At 44.3% G+C, this 19,331-nt stretch overlaps 1 protein-coding gene across 1 annotated transcript in view; it reads right to left on the bottom strand.

Annotated features, from left to right (window-relative positions):
- PKP1 (plakophilin 1) overlaps nt 1–19,331 on the bottom strand; it is a 50,269-nt gene that overhangs the window by 14,772 nt on the left and 16,166 nt on the right. Inside the window, exons 3-4 of the mRNA XM_028734620.2 lie at nt 7,787–8,205; nt 3,339–3,483 (exon numbers count right to left, since the gene is read on the bottom strand). Coding sequence (XP_028590453.2) covers nt 3,339–3,483; nt 7,787–8,205 — 564 coding nt within the window. The remainder of the gene's footprint in view (nt 1–3,338; nt 3,484–7,786; nt 8,206–19,331) is intronic.

Raw genomic sequence — 19,331 nt, 5'->3', positions numbered from 1 at the left:
ATAAACTGCTGCTTCCTATTGCACATGATAGCATTAAGAGTTTATAGAGTGTTCCTTGAGGCCCCAAATCTCTTCTTCCTTTAAAATAATGAACCAATGCTTTTGATTGGTTCAAAAGCCACCTTGGTGCAGAGGTCACTCACTATACGTGAAGGAAGGAACGCTTTGCTGATGAGTCAGGGCAGTTTCTGCAATTCAGCAGTTCAGGTGATAGCAGTCTAGGTTCCAACATGCCATGTACCGTAGGGAAAAGGGTGTGCTCTTGTTCGTTGACTGCTGAAAGCTCTGGTCTAGACCTCACTTGGTTCAATGACCCTTGTACAATATTATTTGAAAAGGTGGAAGCGAGACTGGAAAGCTTATGTGTTAAAGAGGAAATGGGTGCTGCTCTAGGAAAGCCAGACTAGTCATGATGTAGAAAGTAAATATAAACGAACTGTCTATTGTAAATTGTTTAAGTTGTTGGACAGGCAAGCAATCAGGATCACTGCCCTGATATTTTATGACATGGCACTATAGAAATACTTATTATAAATAAAAAATAATTTGGAATAAGTGCTTTCCTACTGGTCATAATTATTCCTCAAAATACTTTTTATCTCGCTCCTTCCATTGCCTAGTGGATAGGCATCATGGTTTGATATTAGAGCAAATGATATGTCCCAAACAGGTATTTTTTCCAAAAGTGTGCAAGATTTATTTGCCCTCATTGCAAGTTTGTTCTGAGTAGATTTTGGAAAAGAATATACCCATGAAGACAGCATGGTTATGTTATTCAGTAAAGTATCATTTTTGTTAATGGCATGATAATATGAACAATAATATTAACTGGATCCTGGCCTGCACCCAGCATTGGCTAACAGGGATGCAGGCTGGGGACTTGGGCTGTGCCAGGGGGCGGAGCCAATGGAGCAGGTAGGCTTCCCTTGGATCCACCCCTTGCCCATTTAAGCAACTCACACCTGGGGCACTACCTGTTTGTTCCTTCGCCAGCTTTCCCCCCCTGCCCACCCACCCTCGGTTTAAGCTTATAGTCAATGACTTTGCTGTGGCTATGGTGGTTGCTGTTCTTTAAGGGGGCCGGGTAGGAATTTGCCCACCAGGCTAATTGGCACTGACCCGGTGGTTTTGTCTACCTCATAGCAATCGTCACAACTGGTTGGGCATTGGGCCAATCCTTTGTTTTGGATGGGGTGTAGTCTCCATCTGCCCCTCCAAACGCTGGGGTATCCTGTTAAAGGGATCTAGGGGGAATGGCCATGTCTGCATGCCCAGGTGGGGGCCAGGGCCGAAGGCACTCCCCCATACGGTGGTCCCTGCAGGGGTCACCCTATTTGAGGTAAATCTTAGGAACCCCCATCTGGATTGGCCACACGTCACTTCCAGTAGTTGGGCCAGCAGTATTTTGATTGCCCCATGCCCAAGCCAAACCTCTTTCATCTGTATTCAATAAAGTTGTGGTGTGTTTTGACCCCCAAACCAGCCTCATTGGTCTCTTATTTGCATGGGGTGGGGGAGCCCAATGCCTGGTCCTGAAAGTCAAATATTTGTCTGACAGCTTTCTTTCATAGAACCTTCGAGTTGGAAGGGACCCCAAGGGTCATCTAGTCCAAGCCCCTACAATGCATAAATCTCAACTAAAGCATCCATGACAGGTGGCCATTCAACGGCAGCTAAAAAAGCCAATGCAATTCTGGGCCTCATCAATAGGAGTATAGCATCTAGATCAAGGGAAGTAATAGTGCCACTGTATTCTGCTCTGGTCAGACCTCACCTGGAGTACTGTGTCCAGTTCTGGGCACCACAGTTCAAGAAGGACACTGACAAACTGGAACGTGTCCAGAGGAGGGCAACCAAAATGGTCAAAGGCCTGGAAATGATGCCTTATGAGGAACGGCTAAGGGAGCTGGGCATGTTTAGCCTGGAGAAGAGGAGGTTAAGGGGTGATATGATAGCCATGTTCAAATATATAAAAGGATGTCACATAGAGGAGGGAGAAAGGTTGTTTTCTGCTGCTCCAGAGAAGCGGACACGGAGCAATGGATCCAAACTACAAGAAAGAAGATTCCACCTAAACATTAGGAAGAACTTCCTGACAGTAAGAGCTGTTCGACAGTGGAATTTGCTGCCAAGGAGTGTGGTGGAGTCTCCTTCTTTGGAGGTCTTTAAGCAGAGGCTTGACAACCATATGTCAGGAGTGCTCTGATGGTGTTTCCTGCTTGGCAGGGGGTTGGACTCGATGGCCCTTGTGGTCTCTTCCAACTCTATGATTCTATGATTCTATGATTCTATGATTCTATGAACCTCTGTTTAAAAACCTCCAAGGAAGGAGAGTCCACCACCTCTTGTGAGAGTCTGTTCCACTGCTGAACAGCTCTTACTTTCAGGAAGTTTGTCCGAATGTCTAGCCAGAATCTCCTTTCTTGAAACTTGAAGCCATTGGTTCAAGTCCTACCCTCCAGAGCAGGGGAAAACAAGCATACTCCCTCCTCCATGTGACAACCCTTAAAATATTTGAAGGTGGCTATCATATCTCCTCTCAGCCTCCACTTTTCCAGGGTAAACATACCCAGCTCCTTCAAATGCTCCTCATAAGGCCCTCTCCAGACCCTTGATCATCTTGGTCACCCTCCTCTGCACACGTTCCAGCTTGTCAGCATCCTTCTTAAATTGTGATGCCCAGAATTGGACACAGTATTCCAAGTGTGGTCAGTGACAATTTCAGAATTGGATAACCAATTTGTTCTGAAGGAACAAAAGTGGATATCCTAACTGTTTCCAAGCTGAATTTTGATACATTTATGGGATCTGACTGATGCATGCTAACGCTGGTGCTGTTTTAGAATTCAAATACTCAAAATGAAAGTTTTCTCAGTTGAATTTGCAATTCTGACACACTTCTTGAAAACATAAATTTAAAACAACTATATTTCAATTATCATTACCTGGAAATAACCCCCAAAAACATAATCACTCATATGGATCTGCATCAATTCAAATAACCACATCTGAACCTATGCCAAGAATTTTGAAGTCAGACGCTGATGCTCTGAACAGTTGTATGTTTGGAAGTTTAAACATAAATTATTTGCAGAGAAGTAGAGCTTTGTGTGTGCCTAATAACTACCCAAAAAGCGCACCCAATGCACTAATGGAGAAGCCCCTTTTATACCCCTAGTATTACCTCTTAGTGTTGAATGGACAAGATACCTCTTCCCAATCTGACTTCCTCTTCTTTCTGGTGGAGCTACAGGAAACATGAGTCCTGACATAATTCCACACATTAAAGCATCTCCTACAAAGCCACACACAGCTGAAGTAGTGAGGAATAACTTTACCTCTTGCTTGGCAGATTCATCTTGAAAACAGGTGTGCTGCAGGTAGTAAGCCCCCATGGCATGGTACTTCTCATCTGAAGAACACAGGAACTGGATGGCTTTCTGAATAGTCATTGCTCCATAATCCATCTCATCATTGACTATTCTAAACATAAAAAAGAAAGGGGAAGGAAATGTCATTCACTGTGAGGCAGATTCCTAGCAGTTTAATAGCAAAATAGTGGAAGAGCTAATAATGAGTTACATCCTCTTCTTATCTAGGTGATAAATATCAACAGGGAAGTACAGGAACTCTGAACAGTGCATAAATCCCACCCTATAAACTATGTAAACACTATCTATCAACCAAAAAGTTGTAAATATACAACATTAAGATTAAAATAACAAGATTACACTAAAGGTAAGACTCCGGCTACCTCCTTGCTCAATAAAACCATCCCACCAACTCTTCTGTACCATATTGAAAGGACACCATTTCCCATAATGCAAATCAGACATAGGCAAACTCTGGCCCTCCAGATGTTTGGGACTACAATTCCCATCATCCCTGACCACTGGTCCTGTTAGCTAGGGATGATGGGAATTGTAGTCCCAAACATCTGGAGGGCCGGAGTTTGCCTATTCCTGATGTAAATGATTCACCTAAATTAAAGGGTCAAAACCTTTATCCCACCCTCATCCCTTTTAGCCATAATCCAGCCTCATTTCCTCTTCAGTTCCTATTTTAACATAAAATTGTCCTGTCATTCTCTTCTACCCACCCACCTAACTAGACCCCAGTATAGAAGTTATCCAACTGGATAGCAAACTAAGTCAGGGAAAGGACCAAGTGAACAATCTTCTAAGGCTTGCATGGCAGCAATGCAATTTTACCTCATTCTAAATAATAATAATAATAATAATAATAATAATAATAATAATAATTTATTTACACCCCACCCCTCCGGCTGAGTTTCCCCAGCCACTCTGGGTGGCTCCCAATCGAGTGTTATGGTCCCAAAATACTTGCTACCACCCGAGAGTTGGGTAGCATAGGATAATTCTGTACCAACACAATCGTTATAAGCAGTGCTTATAGGAAAAACGGTGCTGGTACTCGCCATGAAGTTGTTACAATAAGTGCCACACTTTTAACATTTGTTTGGGGGGGGGGCGGAGAATATGCCAGTACTGCATACCCTGAGTATCCCAAGAAAAAAAGCCATGGTTGTATACCTGTAGACCTTGGAAATGTGAATGTACATGCTTAAGTTATTTTGTCTTGGAGTTTTGACTAGGAGCTGCAGCATGGCGCCACAGATAGCACGGTGTACTCATACAAAACTTATTTACATCTGCCACATGCAAAAGCAGCTGCCAAGTTCTGCACTACGAGTGCATATGGAAGATCACGGGCGAATCTTTTTTCTTCAGGTGAATCTAAAATTACCACTTGTGATTCCTTTTTTAATAATCTTTTTTGGACTAGAAGCATTGGTATCCCATCAAAGGGATTCAGGGTGGAAATGCTTCTGTCCAGGCACCCAGATGGGTGCTGACAGGTCAGGTGATCACAGGTGGGGTCACCCTGATTTGGTGTGTGTCATTGGGTGGTTCGTAACCTTGGTTAACCCTGCCGAAATAATCAACCAGCAACTGGGCTGGTTGAACCAGGTTACACACCCAGTGCCTGCACCCAAAACCTGTTGACATCTGTAATCAATAAAGTTGTGACCTGTATAAATCTCAAGTGGTTTTCCTGCATTTATTGCAATTCTACAAGGCTTGGGGCTGACCACCCACAGCTTCACTGCGCCTGGGGCCCACAACCATCTATTCAGTGTTAGGCAAGTCTTAAAATAGCTAATGAGAAAAAAGCAAAGTGTTTTTCTGCTCGATCCTGATAAAATATTCAAAGTAGAAATAATTCTACAACCATGTTGATTAACTGATGGAGCTGGAATATCAGTGCAAATGTTTGGCATACTTAGGTGTAGCAATCCATCCTGGAATGTTTTACACCCAGAGATAAATCAATTCTCAAGTCTCAACTGATAACCATTCTCAGTCCTCAGCCTGTCCCAAATTTGTAGGTACACGGTGCTCTATTATGCAATGTGCCACTTAGTAGGTTTTCAGGACACCGGGAATAACTATGAACATGCATCAGAACATTTTGCAAAAACCAAACCAAACCAAAAACCCTAGAAAATTTACCTAGTGATCATTGCACCAAGCCCCTGTTTCTGGTTTAAGTCTCATTGTTTCATAAAAAAGCACAATCCCTTACCATTTCTGTAGTTTAGGCAAATTAACATATTTTATTTGAAAGCAAAAGCTAAGGGCTTTCCCACCAAGTAAGAAAGTTACTTTCCGAAAGAATTTTCTTCTACAAGCCACTACACATTCATATCCTAGAACCACTTTGCTTCCTCTATTGTGAATACAGCAATTACAAAAATATTTAGTAAATATAACAAATAGGGCAGCCTCTCAGTTTAGACATGTTCTTTCACAGTTATCCATCTCTGCACCTCTCCTCCTTCTGTGTTCATAAACAGGGGGCGGGGGGGGGGGGGAATGTGGTTGCAGGGTGACCAGGGACAGACAAGCTTTGTTCTGGACACACTCCATGTGAAGTGACTTTGCCCAGCAGTGCATGGCCTAGAGAGCAGTGAAACGGGTGGAATGTCACCCCCACATCAGGGCTCTTGCACAGTTTTGCAGGAGGGATCCTCCTGTGGGATCTCAAGAGAGAAGGATGGGGTCAGAGGTTTTTCAAGGCCATGTTGACCTGCGAATTACTCACCCTGAGATTAGAAACAGAAGCAGATTTAGGGGAGTGTGACCGGTTCAGTTGCAATGCGCATGGAGCTTTGGGGATATCACCAAAGATACCACAACTATTATTTAGAATGGAATGAGAGAGGTCTCTGCAGAACCAAGAGTAGCTGGCCCATCTCCCCCACTTGTCCTACCCGCCAGATTATTTAAAAACAGTTTTCAATTTGAAGATTCTGTTTCCAGAAGCCTATAAGTTATAGAAGCTGTTTCCCTTGGAGAAAGAATTGGCATTACCAGTGGCATCAAATCCTCTCCAGATTAGATATTGGACTGAATTTTCTAGTTCTACAGTGCTTCAGAACCATGCAGATAGTCTCAATTCTAGAAAGGAGACAACTCCCCAACAAGAACAAGTTCAACTGGCAAGAAGATTCAGCAACCAGGCCCAGTGCTTCAAGACAGACAACTCCCAAATCTGAACCAGTTCTACAAGGTGAACCACACCCTATCAGGAAAGGTGCTACAAAGAGACCACTCCTGAGAGACATTTGGCAGAGGACAGTGTTTCTCACTCAACAGTTATGCTGCTGATGAATCTTCATGAGCTGAAATGGCTCTCTCATTTTTTAAAAGCTCTATAATAAACCAGATCTGTAATAATATTTTCAATGGTAACTAGCCTTTTCTTAGGGAGAAGTTTGGGCAGGGCAACTAATTTGACACTCCAGAGTGGCAGAATCTCCTCCTCACACACCCAAAAGAGTCATGAGTGGTGTTATAGAGACTAACACATTTATTATGACATAGACTTTTGTGGACTAATATCCACTTTGCCATAAGTCTGAAGAGCTATCCTAAGTTAGCAGGTATGCAGCAGCCCATACTTGTCTACTTAGGATAACACTTCAGGCCTCTGAAGAAGTGGACTCTAGTTCATAAAAGCTTGTGCCATTTTCTGTTCTTTAAAGGTGCAACAAGACTTTTTTGTAATTTTAAGCTGAAGTTCCATAGAGTTCCAAACCATTTTTCTGGATTCCATGTCACATGCCTCAAAATTATTATTATTATTATTATTTAATAATAGTAATAATAATAATATACTGCCCTATACCCGCAGGTCTCATGGCGGTTCACAGAATAAATCTAACTGAAGGGTCAATACATCAGTTTTCACTGGAATTTTCTATACACCAAAGCTTAAGACATTTAAAAGTTACCACTAGTAGGCTAAACTAATTACTTGAACCTCACTTAAACCTTTAGTTCATAACTCTTTACTTGGGAAGAACAGATAGAGTAGAGGCATATGTTATTGGTGCTGAATATCTGACTGCCATTATTAGTGTCACAGACAAATGATCTGTTAAATGTGGTGTCAAGTTAGATTCTTTAACATGGAATTCTCCCTTTCCAGCTGAGATCCAAACAGTGCAATCCTATGAATGGTTACTTAGAAGCTCCATTGTGTCTAGTCCAGCTTATTTAGGATTGCAAACTAAATGGCTCAAGTCTTGATTCATGCAAGCCACATCAAAAAATCAGGAGGAAAAAGACCAGAATAAGGTTCTGATGGGATTCAGAAATGGCAAACCTTTTCTTTCTGCATGGTGATGAAAACCAAGTAGATTGCCCTGCATACCATGAAGAAGAAATCACAAGCAGAAAGGACACACATGAGAACTTACTTTGAGTTAACCTGTCCATAGACTGCATCCTGCTTGCTGCTAGCAACAGGCTGTACATAGACCATGCTGGCAGAGGTGCAAGAGGGGCTGCGGACTGGAACTACTTTGTTTGGCCTTGTTGCAGTTGTAATTCCATGCTGGTTGTTGCTTGTGCTGTTGTAGAGGCTGTGGCGATGCATACTGGTCTTGTGATTCACACGGCTTCCACTCTGGTTTCTCCTCAGCGTGCCTCTTGGAGGGTCATAGTAGAGGTCTGGCTCACTCCGGCTACTCTTCATAGTCTGCACAAGGCAGTAATCACTGCCAGGAACAGTTGGGCTACAGACCTTGTTGTAGTTCCGGCTGCCCCAGCCGTCCATTTGGCTGTAGGAGCTGTAGCGTTTGTTCTCGGCTTCTCTTTTGAGGGTTCCATTGTACAGCTGAGGGAGATTGGGGAGAGGGAGAAGGGGAAGAATAGGAAATACAAGGGTCAAAGTTAGAGTTTCACTTGCTTTACAAAGACCACTTAGATCCCCGAGAGGTACTGAGCACCATGTCCAATGAAAGTAGAGTGGCCATGTGCTCTTACACTGGACAACCTTCCATTCGAAGGGCTGTCCAGTCCAAGCCCAGCTTAAAGATGAAGTACCCTAAGAAGGCAAAGCAGGGGCGTTGACATTGCCCATCAACAGTTACTACTTGTCAGCACACTGATCAGTATTCCCTTCCATGTGCTTCTATTTAAATTAGAATATCTATTTTTCAAAAAAATGCATATCTATACAAAAAATATCCTATGCAAATTTTATGTATTTCTTCTATCTGGGGGATGCATAAGTAACCACCCTAATCGAAAGTAGCATTCCACTCATTACCTTTGATAGGAAGAAAGAATGAGCCATGTTCAGTAGAAGCAGTGACAGCCCAAGACATTTTGCTACCTGAAGCAAAGTCCACGTGGCACACCCATCACCAAGATTTGGGCCAAGAGTTTTTTTAAGGCTTTCTGCACCATATAGGACGCCCTATTTTTCTGCCACACCCCACCAGTGCTGCTTTATGGAGCCATAGCCAGATCTACAGTCTTCCTATTCATGGCACCTATAGCGAAAGGGGCAGGGAGCAGGATGATCAGGCCTGAATCAGGCTGGTGCAGCAATGGGGCCTGGATCCCCATACAGCTGTGCCACAGATCCTGGCCTGGCTCATCCCCACATGTGAAACACCCCTTTAAGGATACTGCAAAGCCTTCCATGAGACTGGTGGCCAGTAGGAGGCTGCCAGAATTGGATGGAGCACCTCCTAATCCAACACACAAACACACATCTGGTAGAAGGAGAGTTTAGGTTGCTCTGGACGAAACCAATTCCTGCCTTCATCTAGTCTCATAATGGTTCTGCCTAAAGCAAGTCATATCACATTGCTGGTGAATTTCACTCTACTCAGCACCCCTCGGGATTTTTCTCATCACAGCGTTATACATTATGATGAACCGAGTGTATTTTTATCCCTCCGCTCTCAACCACAAAGTAGAGGGGAAAGGACTAAAAGTGCAAATAAAATAGAGAATTGTCACCACAAGGCCAGAGCTGTCTCAGCAGTTCACTGAAGTTCAGTGCAGCAATCTAAGAACTTCCTAATAAATTCTCATTTTTTCCCCACCTCACTGAGGCTTTTTGCATCTACTTAATGAACATATGTTCAGAAATTTGGATTTGTGAAGAATCTCAAGTATGTCCTGGCCTACAGTGTAAACATGTTGAACCATCTCCAAGACTGGAGTATCTCTAACCCTCTCTGGCAAAGTAACTCTCTTAAGAGAAGGAGAGAGTCTGTGAAACACCTTAGTATGGATTCATTCAGTCCAAGGCTATTTGTGTGCTCATTTGAAGGTTACTCTTTTACCACACATTTCAAGCAGAATATACATCCTTGTATCCATGTAACAATAATTTGTGTTTAAGCTTGCTTTTCCCTCCTCTCTCCCACCCCCCTTTTCTTCATGTATCATGTCCTTTTAGATGGTGAGCCTGAGGGCAGGGACCTACTATAGATATTTGTAAGCTGCTCCAAGAGGTGTTCTGCCTAAAGGGTGGGTTTTAGAAATGCAATAAATAAATAGTGAAACCAGAATGTGCAGCAGCATCCCATGGTGTTTACTCAGGATAAGTAAATCCCACTGTATTCACTAGGATTTTTGCTTTCAGTTAGCACACATATTAAGGATAGATCTAGACACATCAAAGAAGCATTACAGTTAAATGCATTGTAAACTCATACAGGGAAATCCAGTAGGGAAAGACAGGACTCCACAGTGTCATCTGGTGTCACAGTTTCATATCGCATATACAACGTTTTTTCTTTACCAATCTAGCTGAGTCCTAAGTGTCTGTGAGACAGCTGCTAATTATGTCCCTAACATGACGTGTTCAACCAAAGTGTTAATGTCAGAACTTCTGAGTTTATTTTTTAAGCATGCACACCAGTTTTGCTCTACTGCAGGCTTCCTCAACCTCGGCCCTCCAGATGTTTTTGGCCTACAACTCCCATGATCCCCAGCTAGCAGGACCAGTGGTCAGGGATGATGGGAACTGTAGTCTCAAAACATCTGGAAGGCCAAGGTTGAAGAAGCCTGCTCTACTGCATCACTGGGATTCAGTGGGTTCTCTGAGACCTTCTCCCTTGTGTAGAGTACTATTCCAGTTAAAATGCACCCAAATTTATGCCTTAGTCTTCCAAGCTTGGGGAAGTGTTTCACTGACACAAAGCTTGCCCTGACAGGAATGTGTCCTTCTTGGAGACAGAAAATTTTCCTTTCCTGTTAAATGCGAGAAGCTATGGCCCTCTCCTGTCCATCTTACTGAGAGACCATCTGCTATCTGACATGGCAGAAAAAAAGAAAAGAAAGCTGAAGAGCAAAAGTAGATCTATGTTTTCTGTATAAAAGAGCAAACTGCAATGCTGTCTATTAAAAAACAAACCACCAGCTAGAATCCTGGGAAAGAATGAGATGCAGAACCTTGGAGCCTGTGATATCAGGGTTCAGCTTATAGCAAAATTCAAACATTGGTTTTGATAATGAGCTTCTTTTAACACCATAGAAGCTGTTTTTCCACATCTCTGCAGGATAAATCTTGTGCATCTCACTCCACCCAAGCTGTGCTTGCATTGACTTGTTTCTAAGAACATGTTTAGCAGAAAGGTGTCTTCCCAGAGCTAATAACTTGGCATCCACAGCTCCCAAGCTTCACTGGGAAGAAGATGTTAACAGCTCAATAGCACAGAAAAGGAGCCTGCCATTCCAAAATTCAGGATACCCCCCTTGATAATTCCTTCTCATAAACACATTGAAATGAACAGTGTACAAACACACTTGTGCACAAACGTCTTTTTCATTTGTTCTCCTTCCAGACACTTGATGTGAATAAATGCAAAAGAAAACAGAAGCCTTACATAAATAATGTGTTAAGTCTTTAATGGAAACATAATAGCTAGCTTTTGTTAGCTGCAATTGCCCCAGGGACTCAACGCCTGTGCCAAGTTGCTATCTCTCTATTATTCTCTCTTTTGCTGCTATAAAGGTGCATGACTTACTAAAAAAAAAAAAAAAGAGTGTAGCCAAGGTAAGTCTCCAGCCATTCAAACTAGATCAGACAGCCTTGAACATAGCCCACATAGTTTGAATGCAGCAAATGTCAACACTGGAGCAGCAAATAGCTGATCAAGCTAGCACTCAACTTGAAGTGCAAGAAGTAGAATGATGGAGCAGGGGACCACAATGCCATGTGGAATTTAGTATAACAGCCTTTGGGTATCTCTCATTTAGCCCATACCACCAAGACTGGTCCTGGTAGTTTCCCAGTCTGTGTTTGGTTCTGGGATGAGGAATCAGCAGTAGGATTAGCACAGCTGAACCAAGACATTTTGGGATCCAAGGTGGACCCCAAAATGGTGTTCCTTATCCTGCCAGGGAAGAAAGTGTGAGAGGAGATATACAGCAGGAACAAAGAGTAAGGTTGATAGTGGGATCTGCTGCCTCTATAGATCTTGCCACCTGAGGCAATCACCTCACCTTTCCTCCTGGGTGGGCTGGCCCTGAGGATCAGCATAGTAGCCCTACCATCACTTCATTTTCTTACACTAGTATTGAAGAGCCATCTTTTTTCCATAGCCTTTACTGGCTACTGCACATCAAGCTGTGGAAATGGTTCCTGTTTGTCTAGGTATTTGTTGGGTTATTTGTTGCTTTTATGACGGCTCTTACTGATGTTATGAAATAGATAACTTCAAATGGTACAAATTATATTTTATTTTATGTCCATATTGTAAAGCACCTGGTGATGGAATTTCCTTGAAAAGTGGGTCATAAATCGTATTTGAACCCATAAATAAATGGTGGGGTATCAAAAGCACTAAATCAACACATCTGACACCATCCTAACCCACCTCCACACAAAACAAAACCCTTTATGCAAAGGCAGCTTGAACACTTGAACATGTTGAACCCTTGCAGCTTGACATGAAACAAATATGTTTGGGCATATACTGTATACCTTCCAGATTGGTTAAATTCCAATCCACTCTTTTCAACAAACCTTTTGAATAGGCTCAGGTTCTGGCTCCCAACTTTGTGTGAATGCCAAGATCACCAAAAACAATGAACTAGTGATTGGGTGAAGAGACTCTCTGCATTCTTCTGCCAAGTCCATTTGCAATTGAGGCTGGCCTGTTAGGTGAAGGGGCACTGCCTCACTAACCTAAGCTTGCCTTCAGCCAGCCCTCCAGCTGCCTGTTTCTACTACTACAACTCTAGGTAATGGTAATGGCAATGGCAATGGCTATAACCTTCTTTCTCCTGAGTCCCAGTGTTGTCCCTTGCAGAACTTAGCAGGGATGAGGATGCAGACAAAGTCAGAATTAGTTGGCTCTGCCTGTCAATGACTCTGGCTCCACCCACTGTTAACCTGCCTGCCCTACCTGTCCCAAAGGACCCCAGCACCACTGTCCATTTCCAACAGAAGGTGGCTGCTTTAAGCAAATATCTCTCACCGTTTGAATTATTGAGTACCGCTATGGAAGCAGTCAATGTCAGATCCACTAACAAGGGCAGTTGGCAGAGGCAAGTTTTTCACATTTGCTTTGTTTCAGGCTAGAGCAGCTGAAAGGCATTAGAATCAGGTTCCTTGGGGGATCCACCATGCTTTGGACCCAGTAGATCCATAGATTCAGTTTTAGTGGTGATGTGGTCTAAACCACTGAGCCTCTTGGGCTTGCCGATCAGAAGGTCGGTGGTTCGAATCCCCGCGATGGGGTGATCTCCCGTTGCTTGGTCCCAGCTCCTGCCAACCTAGCAGTTCGAAAGCCCGTCAAAGTGCAAGTAAATCAATAGGTACTGCTCTGGCGGGTAAAAGGCGTTTCTGTGTGCTGCTCTGGTTTCGCCAGAAGCGGCTTAGTCATGCTGGCCACGTGACCCGGGAAAACTGTCTGCGGACAAACGCTGGCTCCCTCACTGTAAAGTGAGATGAGCACCACAACCCCAGAGTCGTCTGTGACTGGACCTAACTGTCAGGGGTCCTTTACCTTTTACTGGCTACCACTGATAGTAGCTTCTGCCCACCAATGGCACTCCTCTCTGATGGCAGAAGTTTATGGGGATTTTAAAATTTTGCTCTAAACTATGACTGAGGCCAAGCAATCCAATGATTCTGCTAATGTATATCAGCAGCTTGTTAATGTCAGCATACCATCAGTGTATCTTAGGATCCCATAGCAATCTAGGTGACGTAGATGGAAAATATATTAATGTCTTATTAATCATCATCCGCATAGTAATAATAATTTGTACAGTATTTTAGTGTTGGATTATCTCAGTAATCCAGGCCTGCACAACTTGCCACTCGCCAAGTCAAATGCAGTCTATCTTCCTTTTAAAACATGGTTAATTAAATATATTAACACCCCCATAAGTTTAGTAAGTAGCAATTATTGTAAATGTTCATATCACCAAAATGATTCACAAAGCACTTAAGTGACATGATAATACGTTTATAATTTTTATTGTGCGAGGCTGTGGTCACCAAGAACTTTTCAGAAGTGGATCCCTATCATTCTCCACCCTGTCTAACTGGGGAAAGTGAACCACAACCCACACACACAGACACAGGCACACAGAGACAACTGGAAACTGAATAGGTCAATGGGAGAGACAGGAATTGAACCCACTCATGAGCCTACTTATTAGGTGGTTCCAATTTCTATAGCTAGCAAAGCGATTAGTAGAGAGACAGGAACCGAACAAAAAAACTGCAGGTGGTTTAGTTACTTCTAGAGCAGCAGATGGTGTGGAGGTAAAAAAATAAAATTGCACAAACACGTTGGGAGGAGGTGTCTCTCAGGCCAGAGGGGAAAGCCAAAGCAATGAAATATGATGGAGTGCCACCCTGAATGATGTATTGTGCACACCCTAGATCCTGCTTGCGAAATGGACTCATTCCAGTCTGTTACACACAACTGGAAGAGAAAAACTTGGATAACCAGTAAAAATAAAATAAAATAAAATAAATAAATTTTCCTCTGGATTTGAAATATTTCTTCCCTTCACTGTTTCATTTTTTTTGACACTTTCTCATTTCTTTCAGAAGGCACAGATGTCCAAGTGTCTATTTATTTATTTATCCGTGCATGCATAAAATTTGTTATTTTGTATGCTCTCGTTAATCAATTGATCCAAAGACAGCTTTGTCATAATTTGATCAGGATGTGAAAATGAATTCAGACAATGTTTCTTCTCACACTCACACATATTTTTTTGGGTCATCTTATAGTGCAATGAATTGCATACTGCCCTGGTATCCACATGGCAGAATTGTTTAATATACAAAACAAATAAATAAACACACCTATGTCTGACATATTGTCTGACACTAGCCTCAATCACAGGCAAGTTTAAAAAAAACCCAATTTTTGTTCAACTGGCTGGTGTTATGAGAATGCATTTGACTCTGAAATTATCCAGTTCTGCATAAATCTCACTGCAAGGTGATTTGGGGAAAATGTTTCATGCTCAGTACAGATCCTCATTTATCTGTCTGGGTGGTATGATGCTTTAATCCCCAGATAAACAGACGATTCTCTTTCCTTCTCAGCTGGGCTGCAAAGAGTTTAGCTCTCAGTGGCGTCCCACGTCAATATTGCAGCTCAGCCAACCAGTTTCAGAGGATTCCCCGATGCAAGCAGTATGGGCAGAAGATTACAAAGATTTCCCTTTCCATCTCTTAGACTTATAATACTGGTGAAACAGGATTACCAGGGACAGTGTTATCATAGTACAATATATTTAGATGATGGCTATTTGAATGTTTTAACAGGATCCAATTTGCAGAGCCATGAAAAACAGCAACTTTGTAACCTGGCCTGGTCATGGGAAACTCAGACAGCCGTGGATTTAACCAACACCCAACATCTTCCATTATTCTTTCTCTCTCCCACCTCCTTTATTACTTGCACAGCATGATTCTTCTCTCATGTTTGCCTGAATCTGTCTGACTGCAGCATCACCGACTTTGAGTTTATACAGTACATTGTTAGGCGTGCCCTCTGCAATGAGTAGCCTTCGTTCTCCCCAGCCTGTAAATTCCCTCGTTTACAAAAGATTTAACATGCTTCAGCAGTAGTCATTTCCATGACTAATTAAAGAAATATTTCTAATGAAACTAAGAAACACAGAAGCCGAGTGACACGTGTGTGCAATGAGAGAAGATGTTCTCCTGAGAATCTCTCCCTAGGTTACGGAATGTAATACGCAGTAGAGTTTTGGAAAGCAATGATGCCCATTCAGTTAGCTTTATAGGGGGCAGGGAGACAGCTTGAAGCCAGTTTTCACATTGAATCTGGGAGACAAGAGGGTGTGCATGCTTACACTATGCTCTGCATACACTTTGTGGCTGCGTGTGAAAAAATGTCAGTTATGTGTGTTTCACTTTGTAGAAGAGACCAGGGAAAGAAGGCATGATATGCCCTCTGTCCTGAGACTTATTGCTGAGCAAATGCTGTTGTTGCTGGGAAGGAGAGATCTTATGTTATGTTGTAGACTTCAATATCCCAAAGAGACGAAACCAACATAAAAAGTTTAATTAATGAGAATGATCAAAGAATTGCTCAGAAGAGAAGGCAGCCTAAGGGAGAAACATGGAATGCAGTGGGATGTCCTATTGTCCCATCATCATGTTCTCCAGGATAGGAAGTTCCCCCACAGCTGGTGATTATTTAGGGAACCCAGGTTAGTGAAGGATGTGATTCTTCTCCATTAGGGCAATGAGATTCCTCTTTGGAGGGGTGTGTGCTCTCCATCTTCCTTGTTTGTTTATGAAGGCTACTGTTTGTTTTGAGGTTAGTGAGAGTGCCAAGGAAACCAAGCTGAGCTGGCTATTTTCTGTGACAGGAGGAGGAGTGTATGAGAAGCAGCTTGGAAAGGCAGTGAAAACCATCTTTAAATGTGACTTACACAAGGAAGAAGAGAGCAGGAGTTCTGCAACAATCTCTCAGCATGAGGTGGACTGCACACAGCAATACTGGGAAGCTGCTGGGCGGAGAATGCTTGTGCATGTAGGATTGCAAATAGGGACTGGCTCAGGATTGAGCCAGAAAGGCAGGGATTGATTTTGAGTGGCAGGACAGCCATCTCAGTACAGTTTCCTTGGGTGCCTGATTAGAAGTTAAGCACTCTTGCCTCCACACTGCTCCTAGTTTCATTGCCGTTGTAATCTTTGATAGAGATAAAAATAAAGTTGTGGTTTGTTTCTAGTCAAGTTCTGGTGTCCCTCCTTTATTACTCCACAATGCTGCTTGCTCTGTTGAAAGATTGCTTCTGCTGGGCTCTGGCAAAATTCATGAGATCTTGACATACTATATAATATAAATGCATGAATACAGCAAAAATATAGTTCCATAAACGTCTTCAAGCATGACCAACAACTGAGCCTCAATTCGCCCCCCATGGTAATGGACTTGTAGCCTAGGCCAAGTCCCTGCTTTACATGACTGCCCCCACCCCAAATCTAAGCAGATGATTGGGATCTGAGTCAATATATAGTTTTTAGAGTAAAATTGAGTTATGCTAAAGCTCAAAAACTACCAGGTGACTGTCTGGTGACATTAAATTCACGGATAATTAAAGACAGAATCCTACAGACCAATTTTGAGAAGAAGCTGCACATAGGCAACCAAAGAATAATCATACTTAAAGAAATTCCAGCTTGAATTTTGAGAGAAAAAAATAATTATAAATTTTTGACAGAAGCACTAAAAACACACAAGATCTGTTATAGATGGGAATACCCGGAAGGCATCTCATTTACAGTGGTGCCTTGCAAGACGAAATTAATTCGTTCCGCAAGTCTCTTCGTCTTGCGAGTTTTTCGTCTTGCGATGCACGGTTTCCCATAGGAATGCATTGAAAATCAATTAATGCGTTCCTATGGAAACCGCCTTCAGACCAGGTCCGGGGACAGTCTGTCCCCCGACCTCTTCTGAAGGCTGGGGGGGGGGAACAAGGGCTTTTCTTCCCACCCCCAGCATTTTAAAAAACCCTGGGACAGCGGAGGACTTCTCCGCTGTCCAGGGCGATCTTAAAATGCTGGCGGGCGGCATTTTAAAATCGCCCCGGGACAGCGGAGGACATCTCTGCTGTCTGGGGCGATTTAAAAGCCCCTGGGAAGGCAGGAAGGGGGGACAAAGACTTTTGCCCCCCGCCAGCCTTCAGAAGAGGTCCAGGCTCCTCCGAAGCTGGGCGGCGGGGCGGGAACACCTTCTGAAGGCGGGCGGGGGGCGAAAGTCTTTGCTCCCCCCCGTCTTCCTTCAAAAGCCTTCCGGGACAGCGGAGAAACGTGCTGCGTTTCTCCGCTCTCCCGGGAAGGCAGGCAGGGGGGAACAAAGACTTTTGCCCCCCGCCGGCCTTCAGAAGGTGTTCCCGCCCCGCCGCCCGGCTTCGGAGGAGCCTTCCGAAGCCGGGCGGCGGCGGGAGGTGTTCCTGCCCCGCCGCCCGGCTTCGGAGGACCTTCCCCCGCTTCTCAGACCCAGCGAGGAGGAGAAAAGACGAGCGCGGCCGGGAGAAAGTGAGCAGCAAGCAGGAGGAGAGGCTGAAAACTTTGCTCCCGGTGTCCCTCGTCCTCCCTCACTGCGGCGGCGGCCCCCGGGAGAAGGGGAATGGCTGCATGAGGGAACCTTTGCTGCGCGCGACGCCCCCCGGCGCCCCCCACTCACATGGCGACGGTCTTGCCCTGGCCGTGCCGTTGGGGAACTCCCGAATCCCCATAGGGAAGAGCAGCGGGGGAGTGGGGGCTCCCAGGCTTCAAGGAAGGTGCAGCCGCCCCGGGCTGGCGGGCTGGAGAGACGGGGCGACGGCCCCCGCGTGGGTCGCCAAGGCGGGAAGAGGAAGGAGGACGGAGCCGGAGCTAGCGCTTGCCGCCGCCGCCACCGCCGCGCAGGCACGGAGTTTGGAGCGGCCGGCGAAGAGCTGCTGCTGCCGCCGCCGCCGCCGCATGAGAGTCCGCCTGCCTGAGTCCCCAGCGCGGGCGAGGCGTCGGCTCCCGGCTGCAACCTGCTGTTCGTGTCTATTGCTGCTGCTGCTCACCGCCGCCGCCACCACCTCTCCAGCAGTGAAGCGAAGGAGGAAAGCAGTGCTCGTCGTCGCCCCCCTCGCAGGCAAGTGCCGCTCTCGCTCGCCTCTTCTCGGGGGGAAATGCCGCGCACCCCTCAGGAGCCTTCCGAAGCCGGGCGGCGGCGGGAGGTGTTCCTGCCCCGCCGCCCGGCTTCGGAGGAGGTCCGAGGACAGTGGGGAAGACGCGCTGCGCTTCCCCGCTGTCCTGGAGATTTCCCTATGGGCTTTCGTCTTGCGAAGGAAGCCCATAGGGAAATTCGTCTTGCGAAGCGCCTCCAAAACGGAAAACCCTTTCGTCTAGCGGGTTTTCCGTCTTGCGAGGCGTTCGTCTTGCGGGGCACCACTGTACATTTAATGGAAAGAAACAAAGATGTAGAGACCCAAGTGAGGCAGAAACATTCTGGGAAAGAAATAAGAAAAAGCTGAAAGCAAAGAGACCTGAACCAGATGAGGAAGAAAAAGGAGCGGTGGGAGGACGAAGAGAACAGGATAAAGATAATCTTAAGGACTCTAAATAAAGCAGAGAAATGGATTTGACTTGGAACATTAATGGACTGAATAATAAAAAGAAACAAAACAAAATAGAATATATTTTACAAAAACAAAATCTGGATATAATTTGTTTACAGAAAACACATGCTGCTAGAAGACATAAAAGAGTGTTAATAAATAAAAGATTAGGTTTGGACTTTGTTTCTTCGGATGAAAGCAAAGAAAGAAGCATGATAATGTATTTAAAAGAAAAACTTGAAACGAAAAAAAACAAGGACAAAAAGGGACGAGTGATAGTGGTACAGGTATCGTCACAAGGGGGGGAAATAGTAATTATGGAGATTTATGCCCTAAATTTAAAAAAAAATCAGAATTTTACAAAGAATTAGAGGGGGAAATGTTTGAATTTATGGGCCA

Source organism: Podarcis muralis, chromosome 5 (assembly GCF_964188315.1).
Source record: "Podarcis muralis chromosome 5, rPodMur119.hap1.1, whole genome shotgun sequence".
In the NCBI taxonomy this organism is placed as follows: Eukaryota; Metazoa; Chordata; class Lepidosauria; order Squamata; family Lacertidae; genus Podarcis; species Podarcis muralis.
Note: the sequence above shows the minus strand (reverse complement) of the source record. Positions and strands in the feature narration are given on the sequence as shown.